The 19,919-nt window shown below is 34.7% G+C and overlaps 1 protein-coding gene across 1 annotated transcript in view; it reads right to left on the bottom strand.

Annotated features, from left to right (window-relative positions):
* Positions 1-1,481: 1,481 nt before the first annotated feature.
* LOC149801058 (nuclear receptor subfamily 2 group E member 1-like) overlaps positions 1,482-19,919 on the bottom strand; it is a 42,851-nt gene continuing 24,413 nt past the window's right edge. Inside the window, exons 4-8 of the mRNA XM_089955093.1 lie at positions 17,426-17,561; positions 10,203-10,444; positions 9,420-9,651; positions 8,940-9,089; positions 1,482-6,748 (exon numbers count right to left, since the gene is read on the bottom strand). Coding sequence (XP_089811219.1) covers positions 6,480-6,748; positions 8,940-9,089; positions 9,420-9,651; positions 10,203-10,444; positions 17,426-17,561 — 1,029 coding nt within the window. The 3' untranslated portion in view covers positions 1,482-6,479. The remainder of the gene's footprint in view (positions 6,749-8,939; positions 9,090-9,419; positions 9,652-10,202; positions 10,445-17,425; positions 17,562-19,919) is intronic.

The raw sequence follows: 19,919 nt of genomic DNA, 5'->3' as shown, positions 1-19,919 counted from the left end.
ACACTTATCTATCAGTCATGAAGGAAGGAAATACCAGAAGGAAAAACAAAAGAAGAAGAACGGTGATGTAAGATGGATGAGAAAAAAAGATTAATGGACAAAGAAAAACATAAAGAAGTGGATAGAGGGAAATTGACAGAATGAGTTCAGAAAGACTGACAACGTGTTTGCTTGTAGTAACACAAATCTACCAATAATGAGTTTACTGACTTTTGTACAGTTTTTAACATGCTGAGGTGTAATTTCAGTCTAATAACAAACTAATATAATAACTAAATGTCTGACGTATTATCATTAGTAAAACATTAGTAAAGTTAATGCGCAAAAGATGCACGCATACTCATGCATAAATACATACATACATACATACATACATACATACATACATACATACACGCATGTATGCGTGCGTGTGTGCAGGCATGCAGGCAGGCAGACACACAGACTGACAGGCATGCATATAGATAGATATGGTGCCAGAAGGAGGAACCAATGAACCGAAAGATACACTGATTACCGGAACATAAACAATATTTTCAAGAGTTAAGATTAGTCAATATGATTAAAATTAGTTCTCTCCTGTCCTACGTGAAGATCTGAGGACAACTGCTTAAGGGTCATGTTCTGGTGACCATTGCATTACCCAGTGGAAATGCAGCTTTCAAATATGTGAAAGTGAATCAGATCGTTCGGTACACATTCATGCTCTCCATCCACACTACTCAGTCTCCAAAGACGAAGATATACTACTTCATCTGCTTGGTTGACAAAATTAGCGATTATGGTAATACCAAAGGTTACCAGAACATGACCCTTATGCGGTCGCTGTCAGATCTTCATTTATAACAGTGAAGATCTGATTTTCATCAGATTGAAAGATTAGTAGAAAAGAAATTATATCGAAATACATGTTGACTTATCAGTTGACAAACTTTTAATATGTTCCCTAAAACATTTTCTAGGCATTATTAAATATCTAAAAAGATATTCTTCCAACCATGAACTGGTCCATCAACGCCATAGTTGTTCAGTAGTTAGAGTGCCGGACTTAAAACCAGAAGAACAAGGGTCTAAATTCTGTCATCGGATGTGGTGAGTCTCTGGGAATGACACTTGACACCCATTACCTTGACACTATGTAATCATGGTGAGTCTCTGGGTATGACACTTGACACCCATTGCCTTGACACCATATAATCATGGTGAGTCTCTGGGAATGACACTTGACACCCATTGCCTTGACACCATATAATCATGGTGAGTCTCTGGGTATGACACTTGACACCCATTGCCTTGACCCCATATAATCATTGTGAGTCTCTGGGAATGACACTTGACACCCATTGCCTTGACACTGTATAATCATCATGTTTTGACGTGATGTAAAGCAACAACAAGAAAAAAATATTCTTCATCTAGATAGTATTGATATAAAAAGATTTCTATTTAAATTCAAATTAATAAAGAGAAAAAAAAGGTCGTATGTTTGTAAAATTTTATTTATACTTTGAACACAGCACTTTATTAAAGAATTTAAACTCTGAAACACGCAATCATTGGCTATTGCACACATGTGTACATACAACTGTAACAATAACAAATCGAAATAAAATGGCCTATAACGTGATCGTGGGCAGCACAAGAACGGTTGAATATTACTAAAAGTGTACAAATAAATTAGTTTTGCTTCTGTTCAAACACATTTTTTTATTATAACAGTAATATATTCGCAAAAGTATAGGAAACATGTACGCAAGAACTTATCGGTTCTATGAATTACACAAAGCAAAATCACATGGCAGGTAGAAGAATACATTTAGAACAGATTGGAAAGGAAGAAAAAGGTGTGATACGAGCAGCTCAACAGATAGCAATGGCAATGGAAAACAAAGGAAACGAAAGTAGACTTTGCTACAAAAATAGCATGTATATATTTGCTATAGAAATTTCAATAATTTGGACTCGACTCAAAAGTATATTACATCATAAAAAAGAAATCTAATGTGTTACTAGCAGTCAAATGTGACACATATAAGATAGTAAAAAATTTAAAAAAGTAAATTCAGTAATTACTATATATATATATATATATATATATATATATATATATATATATATATATATATATACACACACACACACACACACACACAACGCTGTCGGGCATTTCTGCGCACATAAGGTTTCTGTCACCAATATTGAAGCGAAACCCATACCGAATTCGACCGACTGACAAAAATAAAATACTGCAATGCTTACCATTTGAAAAGAGGCAATTGTCACCAGAATATTCTGTTCAAAATAAGATTAATTTTGGACACACGGGATACCACCCGCGTGAATTCATGACTCGCGATACGTCGGATTATTCAGCGCACAGTGTTGAAAAGATGTAATGTTTATCCATCGGGCTATATAAATGAATACATTACTTTGGGCTGTTTTTGTCAACAGTTCAGTCGAGTAATTAGGTCAGGTGTATAGCTAGTTTTACTAAATTCAACGTGACTATACCAATAAATGGCAAGAGATATTAAGCAAACGAGACCGATCTTGTAAAAAAATTAGCAAAGTTCAACATTTTCTTTTTAAAAAATCAGCTATTATGTGGAAGAGAAACAACAATGAATAGATGTAATGTGTTTACAACGTCATGTTTATTGGTAAAATACTAAAGAATTTAGAAAAAGACAATACACAGGGGAATTTCTTGAGAATCTCGTTCTAACGGCAAGTTGACACTTTGGGTAGCAGTCGATTTTGTACGTGTGGGACAACTTCATGCAAAATTGGAAACTTGGATTAAGATGCAGAATTTTTTTAAAGTATAAATTTCCATCTTTTAAATAATATATTTATTTGTGTGATTCTAAAAGATACATAGTAAATAGGATTTTCTGGCTTACATATTCAAGAAGGTCATGGAGTGCGTCATCATGCTGACATTTAGAAATCACATTTTCATATGCATTTCGAGTCAAAATGTGGGATATTTTTGTACACTTTCTGAATATCACTTTTCTTAATTAAAGTACGATCGTTCTTTCTTCATACAAAATTGAATTTTTGCCCAATTTAATACGTGATCCAATGTTTACAGAAATAGCGTATCGTTGCGCAGAATTACCCGACGCGCAGAACTGGCCGACATGGCCGATATGTTTCGATATGTATCGACATGGCCGATGTGTATCTACTTTTAAAGATATTACATAATATAATGGGAAGTATCCTGTTTAAAGAAATTTTTTTCTCTGCAAAGATAGAAGGAAGATGCTCTCTAGAACTATAATTATTCTCTAGACAAGTACTCTGTAGAAAGATAAGTACTGTGTTGGAGAACAATACCCATAATTGTCTTGAAATATATACTGAAATCATGATTGATGCTCATTTCAGACAGACACATCTTGTTGTAAGTAGGAAATAAAGGCAGTCTAAGCTGGTAGGAAAATGCTATACTCTTCTATTTTCATACGACGTTTAAAATAAACATTTAAGCAAGCGTAGCATAAGCAAAAACATGTTTTACTATTCTTGCTATTATGAGAGAAATTTTGATGATTTTTCGAATTCGATCTACGGATTGCATGGACGGTGTGGTGGAGGAATGGGCAGAGATTTAGATGGATCACTCTTGTATTAAATAATACATTTATGACAATAAGGATGGAGTCAAATATTGATACATTACAGAAGGAATGTTATAATACATCCACTAGGAGACAGACAGACAGACAGAAAGACAGAGAGTAATATAAGTGGCAATTTAGCGTAGCAGTTCCTTGGTTGGCTTCAAAAGTTTCTAATTTGCATCAAAAGCCTTTTCAAAGTTGGATAATTAAATACAACTATATCAACTCATTTCAATGAACAATCATGTCAGCAAGAAAACTATGGCAAGATGCGGATATAATTAAATGTTATGATAAAAGGTATATGATCAGTGAATTGTCGTGTAGTGTGGTAATTGATCTTAAATTGACAAATGAATTAGTTTGGGTAAATTATCATAATTTTTGCATATCATGCTTAAAACCTAAATCAGGATTCAAGCACAATTAAAAGGAGATTGACGTTTGAAGACCCAAGTCTTGTGTAATACAAGTGTTGTGTATTGGTTGTTTGAAGACACAAGTCTTGTGTAATACTAGTGTTGTGTATTGGTTCAGTCTCGACTGCGTTGGATCAATGATATATAACTAATCTCGAAGAAAAAAACTCAAGTGTATAGTAGCTGATCGCTTATAGTTTTGCATTAAATAATTACTCAGTAAAAAGTATGACATGAACATAATATATGCATCTTATTAACTAAATACATAATTAACAAGGTTGCTACAAGGAATATCCCAAGACTTTGCATCCATGAGGCAAAGGTGTACATAGTTTCTGGAAAGAATAATTGAAGATGATTATTTCTTGTCGACCTTTTGCCAAGGGCCATACTTTAAAACTAGACTAGTGTTTGACAATTCTAAATGCTTACAGAAAGAAAGAATAAACAGTTTCATTCACGGCTATTGAAAAACAGGCAATCAATCATTCACGACCAATACTGAAATAAGAGTCCATGATATGGTGTGTAAATGTATAAAAGTATCACTGTTTCTATCAATTACAATATTTTGCCATTATAATGAAAATAACATAGCGAAAAAAAATCGTATACAAAAGAAGGAAAAAAAAACTGCATATCGCAAAATGATTATCGTTCAACAAGGAAGCAAATTATCTGACCTGTGTCTATGAAAATATGAACTCTTTCCCTAAGAAAATAGGTTCCCATCATCCACAGTTGACCATATATAGTACACTGGTCTTTCATAGCACAGAAAGATGGCATGAGAATGTTAAAGCATAAGTACGTAAGACTGAGTGGGCCAAAACGTCATATGCATCTATTACTGACATGTTCGTTTTCATGGTCTTTACACTAAACGTTTTCCACTGTGTTTCTTAGCTACATATAATGTTTTCAGGGACATACAAAAAATATATTTTTAAAAAACGTTTCTCATTCACTATACCGTTTAATCAAACGAAGCATTTTACGTGTTATCACTACAAGTAATTTTCATTTAGTTGTACGTAAATTCATATTTTGTTTTTTCTTAACTAATCTAATAGACGTTTGGTGAAAGTAAGAGATATATTTATGTTAAAAGGCCCAATCTTGTACAAGGAAGTAAACTTGAGGCACTTCTACTTATTTATATGATTCCTAATCGCTAATTGGCGATTTAAGATCACATCACAACCAAACATATACATCTTGTCTATGTCCGCAAACTAAACATCTCGCCATAAATTAATTCAGCTTAACTTAACCAGAGAAATAAATTAAAATGAAAATATGGATTGATCATATCGAGCAAGTTTTAATGTATTAAAAAATAGGAAATAATATAGATTCTTTAACTTTACGCTGATATAATTTACTGACTTACCTAAGAACAATAATACCATGTTCGGTTGTGTCTCAGGTTTTCTCGTATGACCCCGGTTTAAGAAGAAAGAGAGGACTAATGCAGTATCTATTTACAACTAACTACAAACACAGCTGTATGTGTTACTTGAAATAAATACGTTTACTAATAAATTGAGGAAAGGTTGTGTATAAATGTATCTGTTTTAGGGTAAAGTTGTTTTTATTTTAGGGTTGAACTGCGTTACTGACATATACGTCAATCGTCTTTAATGGTTAATTTGTCCGTGGTCATGTATACAAATTTTTGACACGAACGATGGACCCATTGCATCTAGCTTAAAGTGTAGGATTTCAACACTCGAAGAATTATCAGGAGTGATATTTGCTTATAATGAAAATAGGTTTTGTGCACTCACAGGTACAGCTGTTTCCATCGCAAACTGCTTTTAACTGGTTACAAATCGTGTGAAGAGCAAAAATTATCTACCTCTTCAGGTGCCCAACGGGCAGGTACCAAATTGATAAAGCCTAATTGGAAACAACAAAACAATCTGAGACACCTTTAAGTCCCAGATAATTAAATTTAATGCAGCATACACGTTTATAATTTACCTCTTTAGATACCTAATTAACTAACATTACTTTCGTCTGTTGGCAATGAGCCCAAAAAAAATAATTTCTCACCAATTCTCCTTTACTCTCTCCATCCACTGACGTTTGAAAATATGCAACTTTATGCATCTCGACCAAACCAATCTTGGTACTGTTATTGTCATGCAAGTCTGATCGCAGAACTTTGATGACATTCTATCAAAATATGATTAGTTCATCTTCCCGTGATTTGGACTTAAGTGTTTTAGTTAGTGTAACTTTTGCTGACAACTTCTATCCTGTACCTTTTTGGGGATCTGGTAAAAGGCAAACTCATTGTGGGTTACATGAATGTCATCTCTTCAAACATACAACTCCAAGTTGTAGAAGTATAACTGCATGACCTTTAACCTACGGCGATACACTTTGAATTGTTAATAGTTAGTTTTATAGTCCTTCAAAAATCACTAGATTTAAACATGTCCACAAGTAACCTTTCTATGGGTATGCTTCCGATTGTTTTCTTGAAGAAGAGCTCTTCGATGGTAGCTCCAGATATTGCTCTCAGCGTAGGCAACAGTAACAGAAGCTTTCCGAATCTAAATGGCTGGGTAGGATAGGTGGTATGAATATATTTATTGAGAGTCAACTGAGCTTGGTCCTGGAGTGTGGCAACTGCGTGAAAATCTCTTAAGGTCTTAATTTCTGTGCTGTGATTAGGAAACACTGCAAATGAAGAATTATTAATAAATACTATACACATGAAGGAGATTGTGAATAGTTTCATCGCTAATCGTCATTTATCCATTTCATCATCTTTATCATTGCGGGTGAAGCAATCATGCACAAGTAGGTGACGTACGTTGATAGATAGTATAAATCGATAACAAAGAAGATAAAGAAAATAACTTGAAGCTACATTTTTTGTACTGAATAACTTCATAAGCTGAATGTTTCAAATCAAGCATTATTTAGACTTTAAACATGTATACTTTCATCGTACACACTATAGTCCGTGTTTGCTAGTATTTTCTTTTACTTGCTTGCAAAACCATTTTCGTATGCTTAGAAGTACAGCCATTTCAACCATTTTGAAAATACAACTATTCCTTTCTAAAAATTCGTTTGGTTTTTCAGACATTCGACGGTTAAGATTCAGTATCGCTTGTAGCCAGTGCCGTTTTTAATAGTTTCTTACGCCGCAAAACGTTTTCACATATGGAACAAAATAATCTGAGATCGGGTGTATTGACTAGAGACGAATCCAAGGACCGTCCATAGATATTGTTTATTGAACTTTATGAACATCATCTTAAATTTAAACATTATAAAGTTTACTATTGGGATTGAACCTGAGTTGGACAAAATCATGGTATTCACTGAATGCTGTGAATAGTATCTAAAGTTTAAACATGATGTCGGTTGCCCGCAGCTCAAATCTGACTATGCATAGTCACTTCATATTAAACATATTTGTCCAAGCCATTCTGGGTATACTCTTTCTGTTGTTATGCATATTTGAATTAATTTAATTGTTCGTAAGTTTTCAAATCTTTTTGTTTTTAATATCATTATGTGTCAAAGTAATGTAATTTTGTTTACTAGGAATTTGATATTTTCCAGAAATTAATTTGACCTGACTCTTTAATCGTAAACACCGAACTTTGTATCTGTTGATGACCTAGTTCCTGGCCTTGATTGAGAATCAAGCAAACGACTTCTCTTTTTAAATTTAATTTTGATGTTAGAATAATAATAGTGAAATCGAGGATGTACTGGAATACCTGACCTTAGACGTGTAAAAACTTTCTAAACCATTCTGGACTGTGATCACGTAACCCTCATCCGGGAATCTGTTTTGCGTCTCAAGTTACTGTATAACCTTTGTTTATAGAGAAATTAGTCAGTCGGCCTTCTAAACATTGGGACGTAAGGTGTTCGTTTTGTTGTGGCCAGTTTGGAGTTATATTTTAATTTTTATTCAAATTATTTGGATTCTAAAAGATTAATTCTTTTTCCTGGAAATATTTGAATGCTCATACAGAATTCTTGGACAAAGACATTTTTAAAAATTGTATTCGGAACTTCATGCACCGGAATATTGTTTGTGAATCAACAAAGAACTATAGACACATCCGAAATACAAAGGCTACAGTACACGTCATGGCCTTCCATTTTGGAGTTTTCGTCGGGACTCGAACTTGAATTCATTAGAACATTTCATTACTTGGACTTCTAAAATTTAATTCTTGGATTATTCTTGGATTATTTTTGGATTTGATTCTTAAAAAAGGAAGTTTTTATTTTTAATTTTTACAGTCTTTTTCCAGGGAAATAAGTTATTTGTTAAATTTTTTCAAAGCTTTTCGTTTTCACTCCTTCTTTTGTTACTGTTTATTAGAGCCTAAATACGTAACATAAGACCTTGCAATATAACATTTGGTCGTGGTCTCTCAGGATTAGTTGTAGCATGTCCAAAACAAATCGAAAACATTGGTACCAAATGTAACGGTGACTGTGGCATGGTTCCCATAGGTGACCTAATGTGCAATAAACCTGAATCAGACCTACTATGTGAAGCTGTTATTTTCCCTCCTGATCTTTTGCAAAGCTTAGGTCTAAACATTCTATGTAAAAGCTCATCACTTGCCAGGCAGCAACACTTTGGCCTAAACATGTCAATCTAGTAGTTCATCTTGGAACCAATATAGCACCTGCCAGACTGCAAAGCTTTGGCCTAAACATGTCATTCTAGTAGTTCATCTTCGAAACAATACATTCACCTACCAGACTGAAATTTTTGAACTTGAATACGTGTTCCACTAGGTTCTTATCGTCATAACCGCCTTAAAGGCAATAATTGTACAAGCAGGTCGACTTTCTAAATAAATCCATGTCTGATATAGCATACACTTACCGGTTTTGAATAGAACTATTCCTTTCAAGCATGCGTACTCCGTGGCATCCACTTGTAAACTTTTGAACTTTAGGATTATTTCTTGTAGTGCTCTTATTTCAGTCGTGATGTTAACCATTTTGTCTGGAGAGGATAGGTCTGGACCGATTCCTGGAAAAGCGAACACAATGGTAGTACGTGTGAATACGTCGTTCCTTTGAAAATCAAAGATTAAACCAAGAGAGTCTTGTATTGGGAATATTGCCATCGCGTTATTGAAAACGCAACACCCTCTGATAGTTATCTATATTTTTATATTTTGTTTGCTTCTTTATTTTATTTTTCAATAGTTCTGCAGCATTCACAATCTAAACCTTTTCATGTTCCATTAAATTTAAGGTCAATTCACTTTTCATACATTCGTCCGATGGTAATATTATCATGAGATATATTTACATAATTGTAATTAACTTCAAGGCATATTAATCTTTCGTAACTCACCTGCTGCCTCAAGAAGAGGGGACGGATCAATCAGCATTTGAAACTGTGCGGCACCAAGGACAAAAAGCTCCCTCCATCCCTCTTCAAGAAGAATTACCTGGTCCCTAAATGACAGGCTTAGAAAAGCGGGTACATTCTTTGTCCATTTGACTCCCATAAACAACAATCTGGCAGCAGCTTCACAAACGGCTTCAGGGTTGTTAAAGTAGGACTGTATAAGCTCATGTGGATACTTCAATAATAATAATAATAATAATAATAAGAAGAAGAAGAAGAAGAAGAAGAAGAAGAAGAAATAAATAAATAAAATAAATAAATGTCACTTTTGCAAATTAGGTCTCGTCATAAAACGTGGCATTGGTATATGCATATATGAGGTTTATAAAACATGGAAACAAATTATTGCATCGGATCATAAAATACAAAAGTACACTAAACACAATGCTATCACTGTTATGCGCAACGTTTGCTCGAACACATTCCATTTCAAAATTATGTTTCTCGTCAAGAAACTTATATTTTCCGCTGTGCGAATTCTATCAGAGCAAAAGCTTGAGCGTCTAAAAGGTCTATTTGTAAAAGATATTTTATAGACTGTTCATGAAAATTAAGTAATGTCAAATGTAAAACATTAACTATTATTATTATTATTATTATTATAATCATTATTATTATTATTAATATTATCATTATTATTATTACTACTACTACTATTATTGTTGTTGTTGTTGTTGTTGCTGTTGTTGTTGTTGTTGTTGTTGTTGTTGCTCCTGTTAAAATTACCTTTGGTGTTGGTTGACAAATAATTCCAGGCGATGCATTTACTGGTATAGGTGGGGTTGGTGGGTCGATTGCACTGACTGTTATTCCGTCACTGAGACGCTCGAATGTGTAAAATCCGCCCATATATGGTGCTTGGAATGGCGAGGGAACGTACATGGAGTTTAGTTCATTTGTTTCTTTCAGATACATAGCAACCTGTCGTCTTATCGTAGAATTTCGTGGTCCTCTTTCGTGTTGAACAGCTGTACAAGGAATCATGTTCAAAGTTTAAAAACAACTGTCAAAGTTTTGACCATTTTCAAGACCAGATTATGTTGGTACGAGGCCCTGGAGCAATTTTAAAAACGTCTCCCACCCCACCCCCCACCCCCACAAAAAATACCACTTCACTGCATTCTGGGTTACCCAGCCGGGCGGGGGACCTGGACCTGGAGCAAATGCTTCATTTGCTCCGCCTTAAACCAGTCTTGATTATTTCGAATCCATTTAATATCGACTCGAAAAGAAGCGTTAATTATCAAGAACGCAAGAGAGATGAGAAATTTGTATCTGTGACACGTTTTGATGAAACCAGGTATCGAAGACATAAAGCTTTCAATATAAAGGATACCGATTTTTATTCGAAGTCAGAAACTTTCCGTATCTACACCGACATGTTATCAGAAAATTTTGAACATGTCACGCGCGCTCATTAATAACTTTCTAAGTAAAGCCTAAGTCTCAATTTAGGCTGTATTTAAACTGAAAGGCGTCAGTAGGGGGCGGGGTATTGCGCGGACTTCGAGGGGACTAGGGCAGTTTGTGTCGGGTGAAACTAATGAACATGGATTTGCAATATTCTCTTAATCTGTAATCCGTCTCTGACACGTATGTATTTGCTAATCTTCAATAGATATGGTATTTACTGTACATCATGTAAGATCCCTGACCATCTGGTTTATATTCTGGTATCTTTTATATTTCCTCTTTTCTTAGTGTGATATGCTTTGCCTCCAATTATAGATTTATATATTAATTGGTCACCTACCTGTCTATTTAACAATATATATATATATATATATATATATATATATATATATATATATATATATATATATATATATATATATATATATATATATATATAAACATTTTTTCAACTGCAGATAAAATGATGAATTTCTACTCGTTCATTAATCATAAATGACATGAATATATCAATAAAAAGTATTAATAATCCCTGTTTTCTAAATGAAATTAAAATGATACACAATTTCATCTGAATCATTTCTTTTTTTCATTCCCCTCTCGTGCGTACAAAATAATCTGGAGTGAGAGAGAAAAGCATATGGTACTGGACGAAAACGTTAAAACTGAACTTGTATCAAGTAACCTACAGCAATCTGATTCGTAGTAATGGTATGTTTACGCTTTCCTTGGGATCTATCTAGAGCAGGGGTGGGCAAACTACGGCCCGCGGGCCGCATGCGGCCCGTCAAGGGCTTTTATGCTGCCCGCCAAGGGTTTTCATGCGGCCTAGGAACAAGTCATCATTAGCACTGACTCTGTTTATGCTACTCTGTTTATCAAATAAATGTGCTTCTTTTGAAGTTTAAGTTTAATTTTTCAAATATTAAGAACATATTAACAACTGAAACTTTTGTTTTTGCTATTTCAAATATTAATTATTTTACTTAATGAACTATGCGGCCCGCGACAAGGTGTACATTTGTATGCGGCACTTGCACTGGAAAGTTTGCCCACCTCTGATCTACAGTGTCCATAGTATCGATGATACATAGTTGCAATAGCAAGTCGACCACCAGATCTATATGTTAAATTTGTCGGTTACGAGGCACACATATTTCAGCGTATTTGATGCTTTTGTTGTTTTTGTTTCTTAAACCTACTATAATGTTCTAAAAATCAATTATCAATTACACTGGTCAACAGTGAAATCATTACTGACTTGAAAAGGCCCTAATCTGTAGTATTTTGGTGTGCCGAACACGAATATAACCGTTAAAAATTTGTATTGGCTCTCGTTTTGAAGATATTCATATACCTCATTTTCTATGTTTCACTGTGTAAATTTCTCCAGTAGGACTGCAGCAACATCCGGAATAATGATGTAACATTGCATAATACCATCATACTCACATCATCCACAGTTGATTGCATCATTTTCTGATGCAATGCAATACTAATGCCATGCGGCTGCTGAAGTAAGTTGACGTCAGCAGTGTACTATACATGTGTAGGCCTATTATACTAATGCCAGGCGGCTGCTGAAGCTGACGTAAGCAGTGTACTATATAAAGCCCAATCAGATAGGTTCAGCATTTAAAATATTTTAGACGTTGTGCGAGACAGTTCAAGCTACTGTTACATAAAACTTATTATTTTATCCATTTACGTACAATAAAGAACAGTAATGCCTCGAAAGTGTGTTAATACCGCGGACAATTTTTGCTATATTTGTGGGGAAGTGACATTTGCCAACCAGAAGAAAAGTATCAATTCTCAAGTGAAGAAGGCATATCATCTTTACTTCGGATGCAAGGTTGGTGACCAAGACAAGCCTTGGGCTCCGCATATATGCTGTGCTACATGTACAACACAGCTTTCACAGTGGTTGAATTGCAAAAGGTCATCAATGCCGTTTGCAGTCCCAATGGTGTGGAGAGAGCCAAGCAACCACCTAAATGACTGTTACTTCTGCTTGGTTCCTCCTCTTTCCGGCGGAATAACGAAGCGAAAGAAGTCGAGAATAGTCTACCCAAACATTCCGTCTGCATTGAGACCAGTTCCACATGGTGAGGGACTTCCTATTCCAGAACCTCCAGCAGAATATTCTCTTGATTCATCTGACGAAGACAAAGGTGAGTCGACCTGTTCTTCTCCTGGTCCATCAGCATGCAATGATCCAGATTTTCACTGTGGTGCATCATCAACCCCACACAGAATAACACAGGAAGAACTAAATGACCTGATTCGTGATTTGGACTTATCAAAGAACAAGGCAGAATTGCTAGGATCAAGACTCCAACAATGGAATCTTCTAGAAGAAGATGTCACAATTACTGCATATCGAAAGCGCCACCAGCAATTGGAGCCTTTCTTCAGAAAGGAAAGTAATCTGATATTCTGTTCCGATATTGAGGGCCTCATGAATGCTTTAAAAATCACTCATGACCCACAAGAATGGAGACTATTTGTGGACTCTTCGAAACTGAGTCTCAAGGCTGTGCTTTTGCACAATGGAAACATTCTTCCATCTATTCCAGTAGCGTATGCTGTCCATATGAAAGAGACATACGATAACTTAAGGCAGCTACTGAATTCCATTGAGTATAACAAGTACAGCTGGCACCTCTGTGGTGATTTGAAGGTAGTTGCCCTTTTAATGGGACTGCAGCAAGGATATACAAAATACATGTGTTTCTTATGCGAGTGGGATAGCCGAGCAAGGGAAATGCACTACATGAGGAAGGAATGGACTCACAGGCAGAATGTAGCCATTGGAGAGAAGAATATCCAACACCCAGCTCTGGTTGAGGCTCAGAAAATCTTGCTACCACCCCTTCACATCAAACTAGGTTTGATGAAGAACTTCGTGAAAGCCATTGACCGGACTTTGCCAGCATTCCGATACCTGCATGAAAAATTCCCTCGACTCAGCGAAGCAAAGATTAAAGAGGGAGTTTTTGTGGGTCCTCAGATTCGAGAGCTTTTCAAAGATGACCGGTTCAACAACTTGCTGGAAGGTGACGCGAAACAAGCATGGAATGCTTTTCGCCTAGTTTCTACAAACTTCCTCGGAAATGTTAGGGCAGAAAACTATAAGGAACTAGTAGAAGACATGTTGATGAAGTATAAGAAACTTGGCTGCAATATGTCTCTAAAGATTCACTTCCTTCATTCCCATTTGGATTTTTTTCCTAGCAACTGTGGTATTGTTAGTGATGAACACGGCGAACGTTTTCATCAAGATATCGCAACAATGGAACAAAGATACCAGGGAAAATGGTCCACTACAATGCTGGCTGACTACTGCTGGACACTCCTCAGAGATGCTCCCGAACAGCTGTACAAGAGACAGGCGAAGAAATCTAAGATGTAGTCAATGACTTGATTTTTTATAGGTAGGCTATTACAGTTGACCTTTTACTATTGGAATGCATTTCGTTATGTAAACATTAATTTCTTGCAGATTACAAAAAAACTAGAGCCAATTTTGCAATTTGACTGTCATATTCGTGTTCAGCACATAAAAATTGATAAGAATTGACTAATTTTATTTCAGTAACATGACTTTTGTAAAAATTTGTTGTCCAGTGTTATTAAATATAAAAATGTCCAAATGGTCGCCCCCTTCTCTCTCTCTCTCTCTCTCTCTCTCTCTCTCTCTCTCTCTCTCTGGATTATCGTAGCTAGATACGGACAAAAATTCATGAAAATACGATCGTTGGAGATTTTCCCTTGTGTCATACGACGATGTCTCTGAACCTATGAATGATGGTAAAGTTTAGTCAAACAGTCCAAAGAAGGGGGGGGGGGGAGAGGGCAACGGCGTCACTAGAGGGAGGGACAGCACCGGGTGACACCATCAGAGGAGATGACACCAAAATGACTGTCTATAACATTTTTGAATTTTTGTGCAGAAAAAAAGAGGTCAGTGGGGGTGACACCATGAGTTACCGCCCTTGATGACACCAACCCTACTGACGCCACTGAGAGAGAGAGAGAGAGAGAGAGAGAGAGAGAGAGAGAGAGAGAGAGAGAGAATCGTATGGTTTTTAGTACCGGTAATGTTAATTAAAGCAGAACAATGACTTTGATAAACTGTCAATATATTAAAATATTTTATTTACCTCTTGTTGGTTCGTCATTTCGTTTAGTTTCTATTCCAAGCTAATTTCACTGCTCCAGCACGTGAATAATGCCTGACAGTTCAGGTTCAGTTTATAAGAGGCTAATCGTGTTTATAGTACACTACGTTCTTCATTAAAAACATATTTCATGTTTAAATCATGAGTGTGTCTTATATTGATTTAATAAATGTGAATAAAAATAGAAACTCAAAAAGAAAACAATCAACTTATCAATTTGCATATGAGATTGTGAACAACAAGACAAATCATAGAACTAAATTTTGTAGCGACACACTCGCAGGGATGTGAGGAGTTCATTCACTCGGTCAATACAAAGTTGCCCGGAGCATATCGCAACTCATTCAAAGTGCAAATATGTGTATTTCTATGCGATATAAGTAAAATATATGTATAGCATGTGCGCTGTATCAGTGATATATCGCTCGTTGTATAACTTTTTCATTCAAAGGAAACTCGGCAAGCCTCGTTCGTTTCCTTTTAATGAAAAATTCATACATCTCGTGGTATATCATTAATACAGCGAATACTATATATATATAATTTCCTTTCACTTTTCGTTGTTGTTATTGTTTGGATTTAACGCCATTTCTCAGTGCAAGATAGGCAATTCAGGCAACCCACGGGAAGCTACTGGCAAGATTTCTCACATACCCACCTTGGCCGAGCCCGAGACGAACTCACGCGGATAGGGGTGAGATGACTGTGATCGTTAAAGACGAGCGAATCAGATCACTCGCCACCCAGGGTCCCTACTCCTTTCGTATTTTACCAATTCCGTTGACAAATAAAATTGTTTTGAAGCAATCGTAGTTATCTTTTCATTAATGACTCCTTCAAATGCCAATCATACACTTAAAATAAGTAATGTACTTATAGCGTGCTTGTAAATATCAAACTAATAGTATTTAAATTAGTATAGAGATGTTAGGCCGAATTGACTACATTAACGCATATGAAATCATTTAGGTCATACAGTTTTGATTGCAGTTTTGTGTCTTCTGTAGAATGTAACATCAATTGAAACAAATTTACAATGCAAAATTACACTGCTATGTAATATTGTTTGTGCCTAATATATGTTTATATTAGTATTTACTCACATTCTACTCTCAACTACCACAGAATAAATGTTTTATCAATATCGGTTTTCCTCCAAAGTTACCCTTCACTTTTAGTAAATGTATTGAAATAAATAAACTACTCTATACAACTCTCTATTTATTTAGGGCGCACTTAAACCCACGAAAGTTCGTCTGGTGTAATCAATTTTGAATTTTAGAAGCGGAAAGTTACCCAAAAACAAAGATGTCATAAACCCGCTTCTGTCATTTGTTCTGATTCGGCTTTTACCTAGTTTGTTTCTTAGGGCTGAGTCAGTTTTACCTTTTAATTAATTCTTGCGTGTTCAAAGCTGATATGGGGATAAATTGTCCGTCTTTGTATGCCCAACTAAAGAAAGTGTCATTATCCATCAAGTGACCCAAGTTTGAATCAACAAAAAATATATTTTGATGAAAGAAAGGCATAACCGTCTTATTTATGATACTATACTCTTTTAAGTACTCTCACAATATACCGCACTTGACTCTATACTGCCATAAAAGAGTCAAAGAAACTTGACTTTTGTAGCGGAAGCCTCCCACAAATATTAACTTCTTTGTGAAGAGTCGCAAGTTAAATTACACCGTGAATGACGGTGCACTTCTTGACTTAAGGCTATTGAACAGTGAAAATTCTGAAATGGTATTGTATGTAAAGTTATACCATTCAAAGAAAAGAGGAAAAAATGTTTTCAACGCATTGAAGAGAACAAAATGAGACAATATTATAGTCTTAATGTTAAATGCTCAGCCTTTGACCCTGAGCGTTGGAAGTCATTTCATATATATAATGTAGATTTCAATACACACAGCTTGGGGAATTGAAATGAGACCTGAATTTACAAAGATAATTGTAAAGTAGAAAATGGTAATATGAATGTAATTATAATATCTGTTTGAAATATGAAAAATATATTAAAGTTCAACAGAAGATGCAATAGCGATCAGACAAACAGGCAACTTTTAGTACTCAGCCATAAATAATGTCTAAAATGGAGAAAGGTAACATACATCGTCGTCAGTAATAAGATCAGAACAGAAACTGATTGAATATTTGTCACTACTATTACTTTGCTGCTGTTTGCTGCTGCTGCTGCTACTACTACTGCTATAAATGATTCACCTGCTACTTCTATTATTACAATTAATCATTGTATTCGTCTTTCTTTATTTGTATTGTTGTTGTTGTTGTTGCTGTTGTTGTTCTTACTAATATCAATTTTTCTTACTAATATCAATATTTACTTACCATCTTTATTCATTCCAGCTTCTAAACACTTTTTAAGTCGGCAGGCACGACACTGATTTCTATGCGTCTTATCTACGGGGCACAACGCTTGTCCTCTTGATTTGCATATATACTGCCGGTTTCTGCGTATTGAACGCTGCAAAATATATGAAAACACATATTTACGAAGAGCTTATCTGAAATTTTAAGCTGTGGTTGAAGAACTAAGATCTCTGTCAGTCTGTCTGTCCATGATCTTATTGAATCTAAACAAAGTAGAAATATGTATAATCAGACTTGCACTGCAACTACACTCTCCATGAATTCTTGACAATAGAACACCCCACCCCCAGCAAAACAACAAAAGGAACTACATGGAAATGCGGCAATCATAGTTATGTAAAATAACATGGAAATACACCAGTCATAGTTATATAAAACAGCAAGGAAATGCTACTATCCTAGTTATGTAAAATAACATGGAAATGCTCCAATCCTAGTTATGTAAAATAACATGGAAATACTCCAATCCTAGTTATGTAAAATAACATGGAAATACTCCAATCCTAGTTATGTAAAATAACATGGAAATGCTCCAATCCTAGTTATGTAAAATAACATGGAAATACTCCAATCCTAGTTATGTAAAATAACATGGAAATACTCCAATCCTAGATATGTAAAATAACATGGAAATACTCCTATCCTAATTATGTAAAATAACATAGAAATGCTCCTATCCTAGTGATGTAAAATAACATGGAAATACACCAGTCATAGTTATATAAAACAGCAAGGAAATACTCCAATAATAGTGGTGTAAAATAACATTGAAATACTCCAATCCTAGTGATGTAAAATAACATGGAAATAATCCAATCCTAGTTATGTAAAATAACATGGAAATACTCCTATCCTAGTGATGTCAAATAACATGGAACTATACCTATCATAGTTATGTAAAATAACATAGAAATACTCCTATCCTAGTGATGTCAAATAACATGGAAATACTCTCCAATCCTAGTTATAAAAATAACATGGAAATACTCAATTCCTAGTGATGTAAGATAACATAGAAATACTCCAATCCTAGTTATGAAAAATAACATGGAAATACTTCATTTTTAGTGATGTAAAATAACACGGAAATACTCAAATCCTAGTTATGAAAAATAACATAGAAATACTCCAATCTTAATTATGTAAAATAACATGGAAATACTCAAATCCTAGTGATGTAAAATAACATGGAAATACTCAAATCCTAGTGATGTAAAATAACATGGAAATACTCCAATCCTAGTGATGTAAAATAACATGGAAATACTCCAGTCCTAGTGGTGTAAAATAACATGGAAATACTCCAATCTTAGTGATGTAAAATAGCATGGAAATACTCCAATCCTAGTGATGTAAAATAACATGGAAATACTCCTATCCTGGTTATACAAAACAACATGGAAATACGCCAACCGTAGTTATGAAAAATAACATGGATATATGCCAACCCTAGTTATGAAAAATAACATGGAAATACTCCAATCCTAGTCATGTAAAATAACATGGAAATATTCCAATCCTAGTTATGTAAAATAACATGGAAATATTCCAATCCTAGTTATGTAAAATAACATTGAAATACTCCAATCCTAGTGATGTAAAATAGCATGGAAATACTCCAATCCTGGTGATGTAAAATAACATGGAAATACTCATATCCTAGTTATGTAAAATAACATAGAAATACTCCTATCCTAGAGATATCAAATAACATGGAAATACTCCAATCCTAGTTATGAAAAATAACATGGAAATACTCAATTCCTAGTGACGTAAAATAACATGGAAATACTTCAATCCTAGTTATGAAAAATAACATGGAAATACTCCATTTTTAGTGATGTAAAATAACATGGAAATACTCAAATCCTAGTTATGATAAATAACATGGAAATACTCCAATCTTAGTTATGTAAAATAACATGGAAATACTCAAATCATATTGATGCAAAATAACATGGAAATACTCAAATCCTAGTGATGTAAAATAACATGGAAATACTCCAATCCTAGTGATGTAAAATAACATGGAAATACTCCAATCCTAGTGATGTAAAATAGCATGGAAATACTCCAATCCTAGTTATGTAAAATAACATGGAAATACTCCAATCCTGGTTATGCAAAACAACATGGAAATACGCCAACCGTAGTTATGAAAAATAACATGGAAATATGCCAACCCTAGTTATGAAAAATAACATGGAAATACTCCAATCATAGTTATGCAATATAACATGGAAATACTCCAATCATAGTTATGTAAAATAACATGGAAATACTCCAATCATAGTTATGTAAAATAACATGGAAATACTCCAATCATAGTTACGTAAAATAATGCTGAATCTCACAATACATTCATGTTGTATTTAATGGCTTCGTATAAGAAACGTTTGTGGAGAAGAAGAAATTGTATAATTAATGGAACATGAAGTAAAGACGGGTTCGA

Source organism: Sinohyriopsis cumingii, chromosome 4 (genome assembly GCF_028554795.1).
Source record: "Sinohyriopsis cumingii isolate HCF-2022 chromosome 4, ASM2855479v2, whole genome shotgun sequence".
In the NCBI taxonomy this organism is placed as follows: Eukaryota; Metazoa; Mollusca; class Bivalvia; order Unionida; family Unionidae; genus Sinohyriopsis; species Sinohyriopsis cumingii.
Note: the sequence above shows the minus strand (reverse complement) of the source record. Positions and strands in the feature narration are given on the sequence as shown.